Genomic DNA, 24,627 nt, shown 5'->3' on the forward strand with positions numbered 1-24,627 from the left:
TTTTTTCAGTTGTTATTTTCTTAACCTTTTACATCCTGATGAGGCAGAAAAAAATGACAGTAGCTATATCAAAGAGTCATCCAAGAAAACAAATTTAGAAATTTCAATATCTTAAAAATTCTTATGTGTCATGGGAAAAAGAAAACATTTTGAGCATAATCACTGATTCCAGATGTACAAAAATATTTCAAGTTTGCTTTGAAGTTATATGCCAGTCCTAGATGTAAATCACGCTGCTCATTCATATGTGATGCTAACATTTCAGCAGTGTTGAAGCTAATGTTAGCTACCAAATTTGGTTTAAGCCAGAGAGAAGGGAAGGGGTTTGAAAATTCCATATGCCAGTTTCTTCCCTGTACATTGAAATAATATTTATACTAGCCTCTGAAGATTTATAGTAGTAGTCTTGAGTAAAGTCCATATGAGTTTTAAGTGTTTATGGTAGCTCTGAGGTCTTTCTGGCTTTCAGACCTTACATGTTCCCATCTTCAGTTCATATTTTATTTGATGGCTTTTAACAACATTAGTTTATCTTCATTCTTACTGTTAGTTGAATTTACTTGGTCCTAGTGTTCACACTGATGAAATTTATCAATTCTCTTATAAATCGGACTTTTTTATGAAAGGTGATTTTTTTCTTTTCCAAAAAACTGTTTTGAATTTTTGTTTATTTAGTCAGTCCTCAAATACTGGTTGGTCTCCAGGTGTGAGAAATACAATGGAAGTAAGACAGTCATGGAGCTTGCCTTTGTAGCGCTCATAGACTACCTGTGGACTCCAAAACTAGTTAGGTACCGGCGGTTGTGATGGTGCTAAAAATGAGCACTGTAAGATTCTCTGAGAGCACATAATGTGGAGGAACTGACCCAGTTTTGGACTGTCAGGAAAAGCTTTTCTTAAGAAAAACACATAATCCGGGCCCTAAAGGACAGCTGGGCATTAGCACACAAGAGTTGGCATGTGCACAGGCACTAAGGCGAGAGTGGGTTTGATGCTTTTGAGGACCTGAATGGAGGACAATGTGGCTGACATGTCAGGAGAAGAAGACAAGGTGAGGCAGCCAGCGGGGGCATCATATAAAGGCATATTGAGGATCTGGGCCTCTGTCAATGGGGAGCCATTGTAGGGGTTAAAGCTATAGAGTAGCATTTATTGGTAGCCCATAAAATTAAGAAAGGCCAAGTGACTCATTGCTCTTTCACTTTCTTCTCTCTTGGTCAGGAGTATGACTGGAGAAACTATCAGCCCAGTGAGATTAGTGAATCTGAGTTGCAAATGCTCGCCAGCCTACAGCGGCAACAGAATGAAGAACTGGAGGACACTGGGGCTTCCCATGGCCTGAGTGCCTCCCAGGTTGACAACTGTAATGTCAGCATAAGCACCAGCAGTGACGACACGACCACGTGGAACTCCTGCCTGCCACCTGTGAGTCCAGGGTTTTGCATCTGTGTGTACTGCCTTAATCAGGCCTTAATCCCAGCCTTGCCTGGGAAAAGTAGGTCCAAACGAGAACGCTTCCCGTGAAAACTGTTCTGAAATAGTGTTGTAATACTGGAGGCATTGTCTTGTCTCAAATTATCTTATTTATTTTCAGATAATGGGCTTCCCTGGTGACTCAAACGATAAAGAATCTGCCTGCAATGCGGGAGATCCAGGTTCGATTCCTGGGTCGGGAAGATCCCCTGGAGAAGGGCCTGGCAACCCACTCCATATTCTTCTTGCCTGGAGAATCCCGTGGACAGAGGAGCCTGGCAGGCTTCAGTGCATGGGGTTGCAAAGTGTCACACTACTAAAGTGACTTAGTTTGCACCTTCAGATATTGTATGTTAATTGTGTGGTGAGATATAAAACCCTACATGAAAATGAAAGAAAAAGAATAATTTTACTGTAGACTCTAGGTGTTTCATTGCATTCTCAGCTCCCTAGCACAAGCCCTGGCATGTAGAACAAGCTCAATATGTGTTTTAAAAATATCCGTTAAATGACTGAACAAAAAGGAAGAGACTATAGATAAACCAAGTATTGCTTGGATATGGTGGCAGAAAAAGACATTTTTGGAAGTCACCGGACTTTTGCTGACTCCTCCCTGTGTCTCAGGCCATGAGAGGCATTGCAAGTGTTTCAGCAGCTTGTGCTTTCCTGTATGTTTATATGGTTAAAGCACTCTTAAATGCGGCCCTTCATTTTCTCTGTAGACTAGCAGGCGGCCTGGAGCAGGCCACAGTCTGCCTGTTTTTCAGTTGAAGAAACTAAATTCTGGACTCAAGCTTCCATACCTGCTCAGTGGTAGAGCCCAGAACAAAGCCCAGTGATTTTACTCATTCTATTCTTCAGTACGATCCTCGTGGATCCTATGGTTTAATTGAAAAGACAAGGCAGAAACATTCACAGAACAGTCAGTTGCAATGTAAGAAATGTCATGGGGCAGAAGAATAAAATCATTATTATAATAATGGTAATTAGAGCTGCCATTTCTTTAGGAACCTAAAAGCATTTAAGATCTCCATAGACCGAACAAACATTTGCTTATAATGCTACATTCAACATCAGATCAAGCATATTAAAATGAACTTTCAAATCCAGTAGTAAATGTAAGTTTTTACCAGACAATTTTTGAAAGGAAATATAAAACCATGCACCTTTGATTCATGCTTATATAAAATTACATAAAGGTTAAGTTAAAGTGGATAAGTTATGTTCTAAGTATTGAGTTAAATATCAATTTTTCAGTTTTCTTTTTCTATTTGAAACTAATTTTTTTTCCAGATCTCCATCTTCTTTGTAGCTCTTAGAAATCTCAGAGGCCCTGACACTAGGCCTTGTGTTTCTCACTTACTCCTTTCTCCTATCCTATGTGGTAAGCGCTATTGAGTTCCCATTTTCAGATGAGAAAACAGACTCGTGAGTAAAGTGACACAGAAGTAATTTGGCATGACTCTCAATTCTAAGCTTCTAATCTCCATGATATGGACTTCTTGATATGTGACTTAATTGTCAAATGAGTGCTATGAATATCTAGCAGAAGTTGAGATTTCTACTCTGGAGAGAACTTCCAAATCACAGATGAGGAATACAAATTGGTTCTAAGGATAAGGAGTGGTAGGGACAATGATATTAGCTTTTCTTTAGTGTTCTTTTTACCACCTTGAACACCCTCCAGGTTTGTCTTGCCTTCTTTAGCTGTGCTTTCATTAAACTGAATGATCAAGCATACATAATAACTCAAGCAACCATGGTCCCAAAGAGTACCCACCCACCCAGAAAAACATACCCCTGTGTGCTAGTTACTCAGAGTACCCTGATAGCCAGAGCTAAGAACAGAAGAGTAAGTTGCAGATTTTTGTCAATGCAATTTACAGTGGAATTGAAATACTGCCTTTCTTATAAAATATTTCTTAGCGGCCATTTAAACCAAAAGTAAGAAAGAGAATAGTGGCCTCCTGAACAAGCTCATTCTGTCATGAAGTAGCTCAGAGACCCAGCATTACAAAGGGCAAGCTGGAAAATGATTATTCAAGACTGAAAAGGCTGAACTCTTAGTTGCCCTGGATACCATGTCCTCATCACTGTCCTGTTGTGGCAAGGACTGAAGTCCCCATGCATCACAACTACTTAGCTCTAAAAGTCTACAGCTGAAAATAACCATTGGTAATGAACTTAATAACTCCTCTATTTGACCAAATGAGAAATTGAAAACAGTCTATTTTTTTAGACAGAGAAAATAATTGAAAAACCTACCTTTGGTATTCATAAGATATATTTATTATTCCATCAAACTCAGTCTATTTCAATATTGGAACTATCAACAAATGGAAAATTGCATTCCTTAATGAATTCTGCATCTTGTTTCTCGTATAGTCTAAATAGAGCAATTTACAAGAACTACTATGGTCTTTTCTGGGAGCTCATGATTTTCTTTTTAGAAGTTGTACCAGGGCAATGAAAAAGAAGCAATGAAAGAAGACATAACTTCATCACAATGATATCCTGCTTTTCTTATGTCACAGTGATGGCACCATCTTCCACACTGATCCTCCACACTGACACTCAAACCAGAAATTTGAAAGACATCTCCACTTCTCCCACCCCTTCATTTACCACACCCAATTGGTCTCCAAATCCTGAGAATCCCCTCTCCTTTTTACCTCTTAACCCTCCGTATCTAATGCCATGCTCAAATCGAAAGTAGCCCAGACAGTAAAGAGTCTGCCTGCAGTGTGGGAGACCCGGGTTCGATCCCTGGGTCGGGAAGATCCCCTGGAGAAGGAAATGGCAACACAATCCAGAATTCTTGCCTGGAAAATCCCATGGACGGAGGAGCCTGGCAGGTTACAGTCCATAGGGTCTCAAAGAGTCAGACACGACTGAGTGACTTCACTTTACTTCATGTAATACCATAGCTTTGGTATTTCACTTCTTATCCAAATTCCCTCATCAGTTTCCTAATACTAAGGTGCCTGCAGTCCAAGCACTATAGCGTGGTGGTTAGGAGCATAGGCTCTGAAGTCAAATCACCAAGGTTCTCATCCAGGCTGTGACCTTGTCAGGCACATGGCACTGTGTCTGAGACATAAGCAATTAATAAGTTAAGATTAGTTGTCATTATTATTCACACTGGTTATCTCTGAAGACCACATCTGTTGTGATCTCATCCCTACATGAAGCCCTGTCGTAACTCTGCATTGCCTCTTTAGCCTGGCGTACATGGTCCCCTCACCATGATCTGAGACCTGCTCCTCTCTCCAGGATCATCTCTCACTGCTCTCCACCTTTCTCTCCATGCTTTAATCCCAGTGGTAATCCCCTAAAGGCACTCTGCACGTATCCTTGTACCTGTTTATCCCTTAAGACTCAGCTCCAAAGCCTTCTGTAATCCTTCTCCAGGCTCATTGAGAGACGTAGCTTCCTATCTGTCACAAGAGCCAGGATTATCTCCATGCTGACTCTCACCGCAACCTAGCTTGTCTGTCCCACATTAATTCATCCCACATATTTTTTGAGTGGTACAATCTTCTGTGGACTATGCTAGGGATACAAATAAATCTTTCCCCACACTTGAGATACTGTTCATACTATTCTTGGGGTTCTCAAGGCAAAAATACTGAAGTGGTTTGCCATTCCCTTCTCCACTGGACCACATTTTGTCAGAACTCTCCACCATGACCCGTCTGTCTTGGGTGGCCCTACACGGCATGGCTCATAGTTCATTGAGTTAGACAAGGCTGTGGTCCATGTGATTAGATTGGTTAGTTTTCTGTGATGGTGGTTTTCAGTCTCTCTGCCCTTTGCCAACATCTGCTGGATCATTGAAAAAGCAAGAGAGTTCCAGAAAAACATCTATTTCTGCTTTATTGACTATGCCAAAGCCTTTGACTGGGTGAATCACAATAAACTGTGGAAAATTCTGAAAGAGATGGGAATACCAGACCACTTGACCTGCCTCTTGAGAAATCTGTATGCAGGTCAGGAAGCAACAATTAGAACTGGACATGGAACAACAGACTGGTTCCAAATAGGAAAAGGAGTACGTCAAGGCTGTATATTGTCACCCTGATTATTTAACTTATATGCAGAGTACATCATGAGAAACGCTGGGCTGGAGGAAGTACAAGCTGGAATCAGTATTGCTGGGAGAAATATCAATAACCTCAAATATGCAGATGACACCACCCTTATGGCAGAAAGCGAAGAGGAACTAAAGAGCCTCTTGATGAAAGTGAAAGAGGAGAGTGAAAAAGTTGGCTTCAAGCTCAACACTTAGAAAACAAAGATCATGGCATCCAGTCCCATCCCTTCATGGCAAATAAATGGAGAAACAGTGGAAACAGTGGCAGAATTTATTTTGGGGGGCTCCAAAATCACTGCAGATGGTGACTGAAGCCATGAAATTAAAAGACTCTTACTCCTTGGAAGGAAAGTTATGACCAACCTAGACAGCATATTGAAAAGCAGAGACATTACTTTGTCAACAAAGATCCATCTAGTCAAGGCTATTTTTTTTCCAGTGGTCATGTATGGATGTGAGAGTTGGACTATAAAGAAAGCTGAGCACCAAAGAATAGATGCTTTTGAACTGTGGTGTTGGAGAAGACTCTTGAGAGTCTCTTGGACTGAAAGGAGATCCAACCAGTCCACCCTAAAGGAAATCAGTCCTGAACATTCATTGGAAGGACTGATGTTGAAGCTGAAACTCCAGTACTTTGGCCACCTGATGTGAAGAGCTGACTCATTTGAAAAGACCCTGATGCTGGGAAAGATTGAACGCGAGAGGAGAAGGGGACAACAGAGGATGAGATGGTTGGATGGCATCACTGACTCAATGCACATGAGTTTGAGTAAACTCTGGGAGCTGGTGATGGACAGGGAGGCCTGGTGTTCTGCAGTCCATGGGGTCATAAAGAGTCAGACATGACTGAGCAACTGAACTGAACTGAACACCCTGAGATACTCACCATATTGGAGGTAAACAGCTCACTGTAAGAGAGTGATAACAAGATATCATTATTATGATTACAAGAGAGTGATAATAAGATGAAGAGATGAGAGGAAGGAACACGTGCTAGGGAATAATTAATTCTACTTGTTGGTTTCAGGGATGTTTTCACAGAGAAGGCTGCAGGTAAGTCAGAGTTCGAGAATGAGTGTAAGCTCATCAGGTAAAGAGAGGAGAAAAGGAATTCCAGGTTCTGAAAAGGAGCAGAATCAATTGTCTCCTTTAACAAGATTACCTCCTCTTAGTGCCTTTGTTTCTCCATCACCTCGAACAGGACTTGAAATGAATTTTTGCTTCCCTCATAATTACTGCCCACCCCTAACCCAACAACACTGCTGCTTCCTCCAGTTACACTGCAGCTCACACATCGTGGCCCTGTCTTTTGTCCACATTCTATCAGTGATGCCATTACCCATACCCTCTTCTCTGCCTGGAGACCCTCCTGCCCTCTTCTCTACCTTGAACACTCCTGTGTTCCAAGGCCCAACTCAAATTTCCCATCTTCATGAAACCCTCCCTCCTGCATAGAATTATTTTCTTTCTTCTCTGGCTCCCAATATCTTTGGTGATAGCACTTACCACGTCAGGTAACCACTGTCATCAACATCCCTCGATCCTGGTTGTGAGCTCCTTGAAGGCAGGACTGTGCCGAGCACAGAGCCTAGCATGAGGTCACACTCAGTCACCGCTGGTTGTTAGTTGTTTGGTTGAGTAAATCAGTCAATAATATTAAAAGATTCCTTTTTTACTCCAAGGTAGTTTTATCAAAATTCCAAAATAAACATCAGCTGTACTTTGTTTAAATAAATCCTGAATGATGCTGGTAGTATTTTACATTCAAGATTTAATAAATGGATATTAAATACACACAAAAAGGAAAAATCTCCCTCTGGGCAAGGTTTGGTGACAGTAGTTTAGAAAGAAGATTTAGGCAGGTCACATTCAGTTTGGCATCTTTACTTAATGACTTCACACACATTGCAGTCAAACCAGGAAGCCTACAGAGAGTAAAACAAGTCTTTAGTAAAGTCTGTTGTGTTTACCACAAGCTTTGGTTTCTCAGCTTTCCTCAGCATCTGTACAGTTCAGAGTAATATGTACTGTTTAAAAGGTGTTTAGATATAATAAATTAATCGTTTAAAAGTGTAATTAAATGTAGCCATATTTCTCATAGCAAATTGGCTTTTGAAGGCATCTCTTGCTAAATAAATCAAACCTACTCAGAAATCCATTGGCCTTTGACAGACAAATTTTTCAAAGTTTCTAACTTAGAACCAAATTCAATTAAAACAATACTTTTCAACTTCTGTGGAAACCAGGCTGCAAGTAATCAATTTTGGAGGGTTCTGTTAGGAGTAGCCCTCATGAGATTTATTCAAAAACTGGGCTCTAGGCAGCCTTTGGAAGAGAGCTAGGAGTTAGTTATAATGGATTCTTAAGTGAATTTTATTTTGGTGAAGGATTTTGATTGATAGGAGCATAAAGCTATGTCTTGAGGGGTGTGTGTGTGTGTCTGTGTGTGTATGTATATGTGGTATGCGGTTCCTTTTCAGGAAGAGGAATAGCTGTTAATGGAAAAAGTGACGACCAAAATAATTTAGACTCTGTGTCAGCCAACCTGGTCTCAAATTCCAGCTCTGCCTTGTGCTAGCAAAATGGGAATAGTAAAGGCCCTTCATTGTGTTGGCATGGGGGGAATTGAATGTGTACATGAAGTGTGTGTGCTTAGTGCCTCAGATAATAAGCTGACACTAACTGTAATTTGCTGCTCCCCCAAAGATGCTCTCCTCAAAGGACCACTTGAGTGATTAGAAAAGATTTCTAGGATATTTTCTCTTTTTGTGACCACTGAAGGCTGTAAGGGTGGGCTGAGATTCTGGCGTGCTTGTTTAGATGTGAGCTTAGAATTCAGACTGACCCCTCAGAGCTTGACTTAACTCATTGTTCCAATATTGCATTATTTCTCTGTCCCACCTCTAATCTAAATTGAAGAAAAGCATGCCTCGTGTGATACCTTGTAAGCAGATGCCTCAAAGCCATCGTTCCTCTAGGTTAATTCCCATGACCTAATATCAAGCACATCAGTCTCCTCAGCTTGTTTAAAAAAAAAAATCTTCGCATTCATCCATCAACGTGGCATACTGCAGAGCATAATATTTGGAGAAAAGCGAGGCAAAATGCACTTAATAAAATTGCAAGCATATGGTGAAGTTCTCAAACAAGTTATTTATGGTCTTGGTTAACCTTGCAATATTTTTTTGCCATTTTCATAGGTTTTAACATAACAACAGAAAAATATTTCCTTTACCTTTTAACATGACAAGATTATCTTATCTCCTGTTCTTTAATTTAGCCTTCACTTCTCTCTGTCACCCCAAAATGTCTAGCAGCTTGATCTTGGAAAAGCAGAGGTTCTTGTGCTCAGTGGCAGTTAATTTCGTGTGTGATGTTTTCCCAACTCGAGTGCATAGCAACAGCACCACCCAGAGGACAAGGTCCCAAGTTTCTAGGATCTGTTCCATTCCTTGGCTCATAAACGTATCAGTGTTTTACATGATGGTTGCTGGCTGCTATGTGTACAATATGTAATGTACTAGCATTTCAGGCTCTTTCTAGTTAATAGGTCTTACTTTGTTCTGATCTACAGATTCATTAACTTCTCAGCTCTCTTTGGGTATAATGAGTTTTCTTTTAATCTTCCTGAACTAAAAACGTTAAGTGGCTGATTGTGCTAAGCTGCAGATAAATCAGATGAGCAAGCTGTTCTTTATACCACTATAGAAATGATATACGAAAACTAATACTGGAGTCAGTGTAATATCTGTGCTGTCAGGAGAAAATATTAAAATGTGCAAATTCTGTGTTTAGTGACTATGAAAGTCACCTCATGAAATAAACTTTTCTCGTTCTTAGAGGATTGTCTATTATATCTTATGTTGTCCCAAATTTAGCAATGTGGCAAAACATTTTCTTTGATTTTAAATATATAGTTACATGTCATAAGAGTGAAATCAAATGAGTTTAATCTATGGTAAGGAGATAGTCCTATATATATCAAATACATGTATTTCAGGACCACTTTTTTCCCCTGCCATTAACTGAACTGAGTTTGTCATATTTGTTATGCAAAAACTTATTTATTTACTGATTTAAGTGAACCTCTGAGCTAGATTAAGCCCTGCAATTTACTGATTAAGAAGGTAAACTAAGGAATAAGACTGGATGGGTTCAAATTCTGGCCCCACTATTTCCTGACTGGCATGACCTTAGGTTAACACCCCCTTCTTCCAAATGATCACTCCACCCTCTGGAGAACAGAAATGGTTACAGAATCCCATTTCCTCCTCCTTTAGATGCAGTTGTTAATCCTACCTATTTCATAGAATTGTTGTGAGGATCAAATGAGATAATACCTATCAAGGATTTGAAAAAAAGTGAAAGTGAAGTAGCTCACTTGTGTCCCACTCTTTGCAACCCCACGGACTGTAGCCTACCAGACTCCTCTGTTTATGGGATCTTCCAGGCAAGAATACTGGAGTGGGTTGCCATTTCCTTCTCCAGGAGATCTTCCCAACCCAGGGATTGAACCTGGGTCTCCCGCATTGTAGACAGATGCTTTACCTTATGAGCCACCAGGGAAGTCCAACAAGGATTTAACACAGAGGAAGTGCTCAATAAATATCAGTTACTACTATTATTGTTGTTGTCTTGGTTATTTGTAGGGCTTCCCTTGTGGCTCAGCTGGTAAAAAATCCACCTGCAATGCGAGAGACCTGGGTTCCATCCCTGGATTTGGAAGATCCCCTGGAGAAGGGAAAGGCTACCCTCTCCAGTATTCTGGCCTGGAGAATTCCGTGGACTGGTCATTTGTAGGTGTTCATTGTTATTCCTGTGCTTCTTCTTGCTGAATTCCAAAATAAAAAAAATTGATCTTGTTTTTTTAACTGGTGCTTTCATGGAATGTTCCCTACTTAGAAGTAGTCGAAATTGGTTTACTACTGCACATGTACAGAAATGTATCTATTCCATTTATGGATGGGGATGTTTGGCTTCAGACAGTTCATCTGTTACCCCTGCCTCCACCCCCATCATGTTCAGAGAGCTGTTAGAAACAATTAGGCCATTCTGATGTGGGCCGGGAAAACAAAAAGACATCACTGAAGTGAAAGCTCTCCCTTTTGAAAGCATTAAAAGCAAAGTCATGGGAACTGAAATATCTTGAAGGAGCTTTTTAGCTACATCATTGTCATAATCCCTTCCTGTCCCTGAACATGATTATGAAATTAGAAGACATGTGCAGAGAGGTAACTGAGGCCACCCAATTTTGTATTGTAACCTCCTCAAAGCAAGACTTGGATCCTTTCCCAACAGAGTCATTAGCAGTTGGAGTTTATAAGTTAGTTTTAGCAGTTACATGTATGAGTCAAAATGCTTTACCATGATATGCTATTATTAAATTTAAATTGGCTATTGAATAAAACATTTGGGGGTAAAAACTTAGTTTTCAGTAGTAAAAATTAAGTTAAGGAATTGGGTATTCAGACCAGGTTCCACCACCTTGCAGTTATTTTTAAATGAATTTTTTTATTTACCTTTCTGTCTATTCATCTCAGTAGTCCTTATTACTTCAAAAAGTTTACACTGATTATTTCTCTGTTTTCTTACACTTTAAAATCATTGTGAATGTGAGTCTTCTATGTTAGTGTACTTTTTTTTTACTCCTTGTATCATTGTATCTGTTTTATAGAAACATGAGCAAACATGGAAGGGCAGTCTGTATAGTCTAAGTGAGAACTCAGTCACAAACCAAGTAGCATTCTGTAACCATTTCTATTCTCCAGAGAGTGGAGTGAGTCATTTGGAAGAAGGGAGGTAGGGACAGGTGTAAATGGAATTAACAGCATAAAATTAGGAAAATGGAAATTTGCCTGAATAGCAGAACTGTGATGCTTAGAGACTTATTTAAATGCTTCAAAAAGTAAATAGGTGGAGATCCATTCACTAGAGGCCTGAGTACAGCTGAAACTCTGGATGAATATTAATGAATATATTACTGGGAGTATTTCTACACCACTGTGAGTTGGTCTAGAGAACCTGTTAGGCCCTTTGCTTACTAATTCCTTTTTTGCTGTGAAATAATAAAGCCTAAATCATAGAACTAAATTTTACTTGCAAAGTGCTGGAAGTCTTATTTCTCCAGTGAGATCAAATATGTCTTATGATATGTTTTTCCTTCTACTGTTCTCCCAACTGTTTTTCTTATTACTGAAATGGTGATGTATTGATATTGGTTCAATTACCAAAGTATTGGAGCACATTTAAATTCATGGTGCATCACAGATACGCTAAGTGACTGTGATTATCAGACAGGGTGTTTGATTTAAAGAAACACTTCCAAGAGATTATTTATAGAGAAAGACGGTTTACAGAATTCCCATCACCCATGTCATTAATATTTTAAGACCCATTAAATTAAGGAATATGTGGAAAATAAGGAATATGTGCCTTTTATGTACAGGCATCATTGCCACACTGTTTTCTTCAGCTGGGATCAGCACTGTGGAGCCACATTATGGCTGAGAAAACCTTAACACCAACCCCATTAAGTAAGGAAGTAACAGAAACCCTTTAAAGGCAATTCAAAAATGTATACCAAATTCCAAATTGTAATAAAATGAAAATGTTAAAAATGGTTTTCATATTAGAATTACATGGTTGCTAACCACAAAAGAGAAATACATTGAGGAGATGTTCAAAAAGAATTTCTATCAGATATAATGGAATTTTCTCCCTTTGAAGAACAAAGGAAAAACATCAAGTTGCATTGGAGGCAAGTGTTTAAGGCTTACATGAAATGTAGTTGTTTAGCTATGTTTTGAAAAAGGTAGTAACTTAAAGACTTCTTGCGGAGGAGAAAATTCAGATTTCACATTTTTGTTCTGTATTGGTATCAGTTCTTTCAGTTCTGTGATTAATGCTTGAGGTTCTGTTACACTAGGGGAAACTGACTGCCTTGATCTAAGATTTATATGTGCAATTCCAATAATGAAAGTAGCCATTGTCCTTGCAAATTTAGTAACATTGGAATATAAATATATGTATATGCTGTATCTAATAATGAAAATAGATATTATCCTTGCAAATTTAGTAACATTGAGATATAAATATATGTATAGTCCGTATCTCTTGAGTCTCCAGTCTATTGCTGATATTTGCTATGCAGTGTTAGTTCCAGAAGACATTTTGTTTTGTTGTATCTGGAAATAGCAACCTTTGTTAACAGTGTAAAAACTCCACAAAGAGGAGAATTCCACACATGAACTTTAATTACACCATAGATGCTGTCTAATCCAGTGACTGGCATTAAGATAACCTCTGCTTTCCCTCATATACCACTTTGTTACTTCCCGGATCTCCCAAACAACCTTCAACTCTTCATAAAATAAACCTTCTTGCAGGTTGTTTCTCGGGAAAAAAATTACAATAGTGAGAGTGCATGTGAAAGTTTATATAAAGAGCATTATGCTGATTAGTACCTCAGAAATGTTTTGTCTTTTACAGCCTGTCAACCAGGGCCGTCACTATCAGAAAGAAATGAACCCGCCTTCTCCTTCTAACCCCCGGTAAGAATCATTAATAAGCTAAATTTAAAACAGATTATTTAGGGATTGACTGTCCATTTTTCTTGGTGTCTTAAAATTGTTTTCCAAACTTCTGAAGAGCTTGCAAAGTTCTTTTTGTTAGACGTTTTAGTTTAGTCTACTCTTCTTTTTTTTTCTTTTTTTTTAATAAATTTATTTATTTTAGTTGGGGGCTAATTACTTTACAATATTGTAATAGTTTTTGCCATACATTGACATGAATCAGCCGTGGGTTTACATGTGTTCCCCTTCCTGGACTACTCTTCTTAATCAGACTATGTTGTCTTGGTTAATAGTATAACTAGGTTTATATGGCACTTCTGCCTTTTACTAGCTGGGGGACTTTGAGAAAGTCATTTAAGTCAAAGTAATTCAGGCATAATAATTACCTCAGTAGTATTTTGGTAATATATGAAAAATCCTTAGCACAGTTCCTGGCAACATAACAAACTCTGTTTAAGTGTTCATTTACTCAGTATTATTCTAATTGCATAGATATTTCATCTTAATAGGTACTTCATGTTCAGTGCATTTTAGACATAACTCTTTGTATCACCTGGTGGTTTTACATTCATCAAGATAGCTTATATGAGTTCAAATGGCCATTCTCTTTTTCATAATTTCAAAGTTCATAATCTCAAAATAATTTCATTATTTCAAAAATGTCATTGATACAAGTCATTTGTCAATATAGAAGAACCTTATTTTATTAGGCTCATTAGAGATTAGTATATCTGAATTCAAGTTTTGAAATATATGTAATATTATATGGGTTTTTAAAAATAATTAAGCTGTTGATAGTTTATCCATATAATTCAATATCACTTTATTGCTATTTATTAAATACCAGGAATTTACTGAAAACCAGTCTGTCGTGAGCTACACCCTCAGCATCTTAGTTATTACAGTACAACTCATTATCTAAATGCTTCTCATTATCAAGCTCTCTCACCTGAGTGAAACAGACAGGAAGGATTTGTTAAATACGAGTACAGGGCTGTACCGTGGAAGCCAAGGGCAGCCAGGCCTCAGGAGGGATCTGTATTGGGAACTAGAAAGCAGAGAGGCAGGTAGGCAGTATCCTACACCCCTCTCTGCTTGCTTCTTCCTATCTGCTCCATTCTTCCAAGCACCAGCTTTCTTTACTTCTCAGTCACATAATGGCTGTCTTGAGTTTACATATTACAGTTCAGAGTAATGCTGAGGCTGACAGTCTATGCCTGAATCACAGTTCCTACTTTCCTGGAGAAAGAATGTGGTTGGCCTAGCTTGGGCCAAGTATTCACTTCTGGTCCAGTCAGCAATGAAGAAACAACCAACCAAGACATGTCAAACTAACATGGCTGCCAGAAAACCATCTACATGGTTTACAGGACTTTTAATGGGGCCCAGAATGTTCATGAGTAAGTGTTCTTTATTAGTAATCTCTTCTAAGTGTTTCTGGTTGTCTATATACTCAGTCTTTCTTGCATGTTACCTAGTAGGCAGAATTGTCACTATCATAAATAGATATAAGGAGTTGAAAATTGAGACTCTAATTTCAGTGTATATAGAAAGATGTTTAAACATTCTTCAGAATAGTTCTCTCTTGATATATGAATATGTCTTTTCTAATTTGCAGCTCATCTAGATTTGACCAATAGACTATTTGTATATGAATAAACTTTCAAGATAACTGGAAGTCTAACTTTGGTCCAAATTATAATAGTCAGAACTTGTAAGCTGAGTAAATGAACGTGATATAAAGTTATGTTAGAAAGTGGAGCATTTTGTTCCAGTGAAAGGAAAACAGGGGCCTTAGTTTTCATCCTACCTCTTCTACTAACCCAGTATATGATCTCAGGCAAACCCCTCAACCTGTTCAGACCTCATCTAATAACAAGAACACTCTCATGTGTAAAGGAAAGGATTTGAGTTACAAACTGTCCGGGGTTACTTGTAAATTTATGGGTCTGTGACTTTGATGGGACTCATTATAGACTTTCCATATGAAAACCAGTTTTACTATTTAAGGAAACAGTGCCCTGTATAGGAAACATACCTCATAATGTTGAATATATTAATTAACATCTAGATGTGGTAGTGTATGATTTTAAATATCTCTTTTAAAGTTTGATTCCCAAAAATAGAATATAAAAAAATTCACCAACTAAACAGACAGTATATTTCATTTAACCAATTAAATGTTCATTTAGGAAAAATTAATTACATTTTTGCATAATAAAACTAAAAGTCAAATTTCAAAGCAAAAAATCAAATGCCACCAATCCCATTTTCCAGCAGGTTATCCACCGGTTTCCTAGAAGATTATATAGCTGTTCAGAAAGCCTACAGATTACATGGCTTAACTCTTCGCTTATAAATGAATCCAGTAGCTTGGAGAATTGGCAAAAAGGCATTACTACTACTACTACTACTACTACTACTAAGTCGCTTCAGTCTTGTCCGACTCTGTGCGACCCCATAGACGGCAGCCCACCAGGCTCTGCCATCCCTGGGATTCTCCAGGCAAGAATACTGGAGTGGGTTGCCATTTCCTTCTCCAGTGCATGAACGGGTAAAGTGAAAGTGAAGTCGCTCAGTCATGTACAACTCTTAGCGACCCCATGGACTGTAGCCTACCAGGCTCCTTTGTCCATGGGATTTTCCAAGCAAGAGTACTTATTGGGCCATAAATAAAGAAGATGATAAAATTATGAGGTCAGCATAGATCATCATATAAAACTGGGATAACAATCATGTGATACATGTAATTTAGCTTAAGATAGAAAGCAATGATTCTTAAGATTCGTATTTATTGTATTTCTTATAAGTATCCCGTGCTTTAGATCCTAAAACACAGAACTTTAAAATTAAATTCTAAAGTTAAAAGATACTGATAATGACTACTGAAAAAATAAGAAATGAAAAGATAAGTCTCTGAGTCTACCCCCTTGGATACACAAGCATGTAGCTTGAATCTTGAAAGCTTGGTGTACAGAGGCTCTGAACAATACGTGAGAAGCAGGTAGGCCCTTGACTTCCTGAATTAAGTGCTGTTGTGATCAAAATAACACAAACATAGCGGGGATGGGGGACGTGTGTCTGTGCAGGTCCACCAAGAGAAGCATGTGATGGTGCCCTTTGGGAGGTGAAATGGCCACATTAGCTTCAGTGAAATATCTGCAACTACTCTAGAGACCTAAAACCTAAGAATTTTAAATTATATGTACTCATACCCACATATGCATATACAGAGTCAGCTTTCAGTTAGCTTTACTAATGTAACAGAATAACCAATACCCCCAAAGTCTTTTATTTACTTTTTATCCTGGAAAGATTTTTGTTTCTGTACTTTAATTACCTTCTTAGTTTTATATGTTGATGAGTAAAATTAAAGATAGTATGCAGTCCACAAAGCAGACAAATTTGTGTTTTGAAAAGTAATCTCTGGGGTTAAAATGGCTAAAACACTGCATATATTCATATATTGGTTTCCTCTGAATAAAGCGCTCACCTGCACTCATAGGGCAGTGCTTGACGTTGGATGCTGTGGGATACAATGGTAATCCTTTCCTGAAACGTTTACAGTCTAGGGATTGAAATACACATGGTTCACCTCATCTCTTTGTGTGTTTAGATTTGCAGAAGTCACTTCCCCTTGCTTTGGTAGGCATGGGGGAAGTGATATTTTCCGTTATTTTTGCCTAACATACCAGTTGATACTTAGCATCTCAGTTGCTGAGGCCCTTGCCTCCTTTGTTCACCCACACCGTCTCTTGGTGCACTGACAGCCTATATGACAAGATGCAGAAATGGCTAACATAATCTAATACAACTTACAGGAGTATTGGGTAGGAGGAAACAATTTCACAGTTCATTCATGTTGAGAAATGTTTCCTATCATGTAAACTTACATGCTGCCATACTGAGCAAAATGGATGCTGTTCACAATCTTCAGTCATTTATTTTAAAATGCCATCTATTGGTTTGTAGGGTTTAGAGCTGTCCCTCAGGCACATCTATTTATGTATTTATGTAGATTCTTCAGAACAGCTCGAGATATTTTTGTTCAGGAATGGGTTTTATAAAGTAAGCTGTGATTACATTCTGGTTGTCTGTTCATATGGATGGAATCAATAACCAGTGTTTCGTTTCAAATGATGATCACATTTGCTGTTTTTACAAGTTATAAGAAAATTAAGGGGGAAGAGGGAAGGTAGTCAAAGGCTCTGTAAGGTCTCAAATGTTTACAGAATAAACAATATAGAAAATAATTCTAGACTGCCCAAATAGTCATGAATGGCATGGTTTTCTTTCTAAAGTGTTTGCTTTATGATTTAGCATTTATCCATAGTTTTCAAAATGTCATTGCAGATGGTGTTAGGGCTTGAATCCCTTGCAGCCTTGCCACATGTTTGTGTGATATGAATGTACTTATAACTATAATTATCTGATAAATCCCTGCAGACTTTGACAAATGATTAATAACTGCTGACCTCAGTTCACGCTGGCTCAGCCGGCCTGACTGAGGCGAACTGGCCTGTCACTGTAACCTACAGGCGCTGCTCTGGGCTGATCACAGTGGCTTCATTTTTCTTTTCTCTCCAATGGTCTGGACTCCGCCTGGTGAGCTTCTCCTCTTGTGCTTAAGATTTTTCCCCCCACCAACACAAGAGAGAGAAAATGTATAATAAATAAATAAAATTAAATACAGAACTTGAATGTCATGTTTCTCTTCAAATGATTAAGTTTGGATTATTTTAGAACAAGTAAGTCAGATTGGAATATTCCTCCTTAGACCAAAGCACCACAGAGGATTTCCTGATTAACTGTGCACACAGTTTCTCTAAATGTAGTGTCATTGCTTTTTTTCTACTATCTATATTTTGCATTAAATCTTTTTTGCTTTATTTTAGTTTTGTTTTATCACCCCAATACTTTATTATGAAAAAAAAATGACATGTACAGCAAATTTTGCAGATAGCAGCCATATGTCCCCACCTAGGTCCTACAATTAGTATTTTATTGAACTTATTTTATCATCTATCTATTCTTATATCCATCCACCAATCCACATAAGTTTTGATCCGTTTCAAAATAAATTATAGCTATCAGGACATTCTTTCAAGCATTGTTGTAGTTTAGTGAAGTCAGACAGACCCAAATTTGAAAGCACTTGACTTCTATCAACTTAAATTTTCTTATCTCTGCATCAATGACACTGAGTGTTGGTAGGAAGATTTCATTTGTTTACTTTATGAAATACTCAGATAATGCTTTCTGTGTGCAACTCAAAAATGTTACCTCACTTAATCCCAGCAACAATCCAATGAGGTGAATTGTTACTAACCCCACTGTACAGATGCGGTTTCAAGAAGTTAATGAGCTCACTGAAAGTCACCCTGTCAGCAAATGGCATTGCTGAGAGTTGAATTCAGACTCCTTGACTTTGGTATCCACACTCTTAGCCACTACACTACACTTAGCCTCCACAGCACATACTTTAGTGTTAAATCTTAATGATTTGTTTATAAAACCAAAGGTATCATTTTTACTTTCATCATTTCTCTCAGTAGGTTTAAGGAAACCTAGGGAAAGCTATCAATATCAGTGCCCCTCATTTCATAATCCCCTTCCCACAGATTCACACCTGCTTCTTTAAAAGGGGTGACTCTCCATACTAGGGGTCCCCTGGTGGCTCAGATTCTGGTAAAGAATCTGCCTGCATTGCAGGAGACCGAGTTCGATCTCTGGGTCAGGAAGATCTCTTAGAGAAGGAAATGGCTACCCACTCCAGTATAGTTGCCTGGGAAATCCCTTGGACAGAGGAGCCTGGAGGGCTAGAGTCCATGGGGTTGCAAAGAAGCACGATTAAGCTACTAACACTTTGACTTTCACTCTCCATACTCTGCGGCCTGGGTCTGAGTTAAGCTCCTGACTGAGGAGCTGTCGTGGTGCTCCCCAGATCCCATGGGGATCTCCTCCCTGTGGTGCTCAGCACAGCCTGACAGGGGTAAGGGCTCCATCAAAATGTGCACTGAGGGAGGGAACAGAGAGGCATGCCCAGATGCCATGGAGAAATGAAAATCTTCATCCTGAAAGTTAGCCAGTTGAGTTTCAGATATTTTCCCTCATCCTTACAAGAGTTGCCCACTTCCCTTTCTGAAAATAGAAGGACAGTGGCATTGCTTTATTTACTCTCAGGATAAAATTGGGTTTTTGTGAAAGGCTGTTATTTGGACAAAGTTTAAATCTAATTTTCATGCATGTTCTGCTCCCTGCCAACCTAGAGAGCCATAGACAGTGGTAACCATTAGAAGGGCCGTAATCTTTAATATATAATATGTATTATTTATACTATATCTTTAATAGTAGTTTCCAATACCTTCTATATTCTAATGGCTTTCAAAATTATATGTCCAATCCTGCCTCTCCTCTGAATTCCAGACTCATCTGTCCAAGCTGCCAGTTTGACAGATGTCCAGTCCACTGAGATCTCTAAGGCATACCTCAAATCCATTGCCAGACATAACTTTGTTTTCTTTACCTCTGCACATCTGTTCTTTCTTCAGTTTTCTCCATCTCAAAAATGCCACCATCATTCCCCTTTTACTCAAGCCAGAAACCAAGAGCAATCATCCCTGGTTTCTCTCTCTAACCCCATGTCCAGCCTCAGCAAGTAGTACTGGTACTCCCTCCAATCATAGTATATGCCAGATGTAGCCACTGCCCTCTCTTTACTGCTACAGTTGTAGCCCAAATAGCCATCATCTCTCACCTGGACAAACTCTCACCTGGACAGATACCATTGCTTCCTACCTGCTTTCTGCTCCTTTGGCCCCTTTGTTACACTCAGCAGCCAGAGTGGTGCTGCTACCCCTAAAATGGACTGAAGCATTCCCCTGTGTAAAACTTCCCGAAGGTGTCCCTTTGCTCTTTGGATCAGGTCGTCTCCTTCTCCTGAATGTGCACCACTCACACCATGTTTCCTGCCATCATGTACCTTGATTCAAATGCCATAGTCCTGCCTCTTTCCCTCAAATACTCCAGACTTGGTTTCACCATAAGAGCTTTGCATGAGATGGCCTCTGCGCCTGGCGTTCCCTAGCCAAGAAAGGCCATAGCCTCTTCCTGTCATTCAGGTCTCCATCTAAATGTCAACTCCTCAGAGGCCTCCTTTCTAAACACCTAACCCAAAGTAGCCCCAAGAAGCCTCATTACAGTCTATTTTTGTTTTCACTATAGTATATTTCACTACCTGATACCACTTACTCGCTTGTTGCTTTGTACACACACACACACACATTCATGCCCCTCCAGAATATGCTAGAATGTAAACTGCATGAGCATAGGGCCTATATCTTTCTTGCTCACTGTATCCCTAGCTCTTGAAACAGTGCCAAGCACAGAGGAGTCTCTTAGGAATTGCTGAATTCACTAAATCTCACCTCACAGAAATGACTTCTCCCCATCTCTCTACACTAGCTACATCACTGAATACTTAACTACTAGCTGGAACCCAGGAGCACCTGTATACTTTTCTCTCCTGAAGGAGCCTGGAACTACTTGTAACAAATGAAATCTCTCTCATGAATTTTGTTTAAATTTATTTATTTTTAATTGAAGGATAATCGCTTTACAATATTGTGTTGGTTTCTGCTGTATATCAACATGAATCAACCATAGATAGACATATGCCCCCTCCCTCTTGATCATGAGTTGTTTTAAATGATCCCTTAGAATATATGTATTATCTAAAGTGTCTGATTAAAATGTGTCATTTTAACCCTTTAAATAGATACTTTTTTACTGAATTTGAGACTTTTCTCTGTATTTTTATTGGAAATTGCTTACCCGTATTTGCCTATTCATGCCCATCTTATAGAGAGTGCCAGTGGCTAAAAACCTGCTTGGGTTGGTGCTTCTGTAGAATGTGTACTTAAACCTTCATCAGTAAGCAGAATCTGGAGAGGCAAATGGAAGAGAAGGGAAAAAAGTATATAGTATATGGGGGGTGGGGGGGGCGGAGGGGGACAAATCGGAGCCTATGGTTCTCATACACTATTAACTTAGGTGACTCCCTGCCCCTCGTGCTTCTGGAGGGGTCCTTGGTTCATTGGTCTAACCTTCACAACAGACTTTAAAAATACCTGTACAAAGAGACTTAGCTGGGCCCCTTTCCTCCTCAGTCTACAGCAAAGGTCAGGCTCAGAATGGTGTCTCTAGCCCTACCCCAGTGAAAACCTGAGTCAAAGGCACCCTTGGTAACAAATAGAATCCCTGGGGAATCATCCTGTGTCTCCCGGCTGACCACTCTGAAGCTGGGACCATGCCCTACTCGATTGTAGGGGCACCATTCCCCTTGTGTTTCAGAGGACTGAGCATTTCACCAGCAGGGCTGGACAGGTGGCATTCCCTGTCCTGTCACTTTTCCTTCCACCTCTGCTCTTTGCATTTGGCCTGCCCAGCCTACCTTCAGTCCTGGTTTGGTCATTTATTCTACCAGAGCCTGTTAACTTGAGTGCATACCTGCTCAGATCACCCTGTCCAGGCCCTAACTGGCTGCTACCCCAGAGGACTGGGTACCACCCCTACCACTGGACCAATATTTCTTTTCTTCACTCTCTCCACTTGTTCTTTGTAGCCCTGTCCTCCTGGGCACCCACCAGTCCCCCTCCAGCTTCTCGGTTGAGATGCTTGTGTGCTCTCTGACCAAGTCTCTCGGGCTACTGGGGCTTAACTCTTCAACCTGAGTCTCCTAATTTTCCGGCTGTACTCCAAGAGAGTCTTAAGTCATTAGGGCTGGGGGAAATACGCATTGAATATTTTAGGTATTTTTATGTTTTCCAGAATTACAAATTCACAAAACCCTTTTCCACAAGAGTTTCTGAACAACATATTACATCTTCCCCTCCCACCTCCCCAAAACTTCTATGTCCCTGAAGAATCTTAAGATCCCTGAAGAATCTTAGCACTTTTAACTCTAAAAAATGTGAGGTTCTGTAATTACCCAGGCGTGCCCAGTCACCATTATCCATCCATATGATGAACTCAGAGTACCTCCGGCCCAGGGTCCAGTGTAAAGAAGGTAATTACTAGAGCAATTATTTACCATTCCAACATTTTACAGTTTCAGCTTTTAATTAAAAGATTCAGATTCCTCTTCTGGAGTAATGAATACCTTTTAAAAAATCGAAGTACTAATTCCAGTTTATAACATTCACCTCTGTTCTGTCTGAGGAAAAGAAGAGAGGAATACAGGCTAAGGTTCAGGATAATGACGTGAGCCTAAGACATGGAAGACCATGACTTTGGTTAAATGTCCATGACCAGTCGCGTCCATAGACTCTGCCTCACCATTCACTTTGTTACCTCACCCAGAATAGCTCCCCTGGCTGTTAAACAAGGAATCACTGTAACAGGTAACAACTGAAAGTGTGCTGTAGTTCATACCTCAGTATGAAGTAACGTTCTGTGAGTATTTTTGAAGCACCTACTGTGTGCAGAGCACCATGGAGAGATGACTTGAATGAGTATACAGCCTCCCAGGACAGGCAGTCCATGCCCTGCGTGTCATCACAGCAGACTGTGACTGCTTTAAGAAAGTTGCCTTGGAGTTTGGGAGCCTTGTGCATACCTGGCACGCAGAAATCATAGCTTTTTCGAAACCTGTTGTTGTTGTTCAGTTGCTCAGTCGTGTCCAGCTCTGCGACTCCATGGACTGCATCACATCACACTTCCCAGTCATTCGCCATCTCCCGGAGTTTGCTCAGACCCGTGTCCATTGAGCCAATGATGCCATCCAACTATCTCATTCTCTGTCACCCCCTTCCACTGCTGCCCTCAATCTTTCCCAGCATCAGAGTCCTTTCCAATGAGTCAGCTCTGCTCATCAGGTGGCCATGGTATTGGCACTTCAGCATTAATCTTCCAATGAATATTCAGGGTTGATTTCTTTTAGGAGTACCCACTCACAAACTCAGGTTTTGTTGGCAGTTGGTTTTACTTCTTCCCTGCAATTCTTTTATTTCTCTTGTTAACCAAAAACATTACTGATTAACGATAGAGCACATAATTTTTCACTGTAGCAATATATTATGTTTATCAGAGTTTACAGCTTCATATTTTGCTGTTCATTACCTCATAAAAACCCACTCAGTATAATAAATACCATATAAGTCAAACGTCCACCCCATTTAAAATTACTTGAAGGAGAAAAGGCAAACGACTTTTAGCTGGATTTGATTGAATTAACACCAACATTATTGTTCTATTGACTCTTTCTTGTCCATTGATTTTTAAAAGCCTTTAGATCCTTTGCTATTCGTTAAGACAAATCAGATGTAATTTGGTGCTTAGGACAAGAAAATGCTGTTGGGTACTGGGTGTATGCATGGAAGAAAATTACATATGTGCTGAAACAAGAACATTATATATGTTCTGGAACAAGACTGGTTAGAAGGCATCTTCTCATATTTTGTGGTAAACAACTTGGCTTTTAACTTTTGAGGGTAACAATAGTGACCTTTGTTTTATTATGTGAAAATTTGGATTAGTAACAACTGAAGCTAAATGGTTACTTGTAGATAATGAACTTTATCACTTATTTGAGATGAAACTAGCTAGAATTATACATATTCTCATATTTTCCAATTCATGTGTGTGTGTGTGTGTGTGCACTCAGTTATGTCCAAATCTTTGCAACTCCATGGACTGTAGCCCACCAGTCTCCTCTATCAATGGAATTTTCCAGGGAAGAATACTGCAGCAGGTTGCCATTTCCTTCTTCAGGGGATATTCCCAGCCCAGGGATTGAACCTGTGTCTCTTGTGTCTCCTGCATTGTCAGGCATGTTCTTTACCAGCTAAGCCAACAGGGAAGCCCTTTTCAGTTTCTAATTCTCTATATATGTAGAATGTATAGACTAATAAGCAACTAAATTAAAGCAAGAAATGAAGAGAGGGTAAAATATCTTCTGTTGAATTAATAGTGAACAATCTTTAAGCATCAGAGCCATTTGTATTACCAAAATAACAAAAACAGGAAACCTGAGATCTAGCCTGGCCTGATGTCAATTCCAAAGAATAGCAAGGAGAGATAAGAAAGCCTTCCTCAGTGATCAATGCAAAGAAATAGGGGAAAACAATAGAATGAAAAAGACTAGAGATCTCTTCAAGAAAAGTAGAGATACCAAGGGAATATTTCATGCAAAGATGGGCACAATTAAGGACAGAGAAGGTATGGACCTAACAGAAGCAGAAGATATTAAGAAGAGGTGGCAAAAATACACAGAAGAACTGTACAAAAAAGATCTTCATGACCCAGATAACCGTGATGGTGTGATCACTCACCTAGAGCCAGACATCCTGGAATGCAAAGTCAAGTGGGCCTTAGGAAGCAATACTATGAACAAAGCTAGTGGAGGTGATGGAATTCCAAGTGAGCTATTTCAGATCCTAAAAGATGATCCTGTGAAAGTGCTTCACTCAATATGCCAGCAAGTTTGGAAAA

At 39.4% G+C, this 24,627-nt stretch overlaps 1 protein-coding gene across 42 annotated transcripts in view; it reads left to right on the forward strand.

Moving 5' to 3' along the window:
* CFAP20DC (CFAP20 domain containing) overlaps window positions 1-24,627 on the forward strand; it is a 282,051-nt gene that overhangs the window by 187,732 nt on the left and 69,692 nt on the right. For 35 of the 42 annotated variants that reach the window (XR_014063942.1, XR_014063947.1, XR_014063945.1 and 32 more), the window contains 2 exons: window positions 1,222-1,425; window positions 13,055-13,116. Coding sequence is in view for 33 of the 42 variants with exons in the window: in XM_081524581.1 (XP_081380707.1) it covers window positions 1,222-1,425; window positions 13,055-13,116 (266 nt within the window). In the remaining 9 variants the exon portion in view is untranslated. Of the gene's footprint in view, window positions 1-1,221; window positions 1,426-10,215; window positions 10,435-13,054; window positions 13,117-17,675; window positions 17,839-24,627 lie in introns of those variants that run through there. The other 7 variants (XM_081524567.1, XM_081524572.1, XM_081524589.1 and 4 more) reach the window with 2 other exon arrangements.

Source organism: Giraffa tippelskirchi, chromosome 9, assembly GCF_054371585.1.
Source record: "Giraffa tippelskirchi isolate mGirTip1 chromosome 9, T2T-mGirTip1v1.2.pri, whole genome shotgun sequence".
In the NCBI taxonomy this organism is placed as follows: Eukaryota; Metazoa; Chordata; class Mammalia; order Artiodactyla; family Giraffidae; genus Giraffa; species Giraffa tippelskirchi.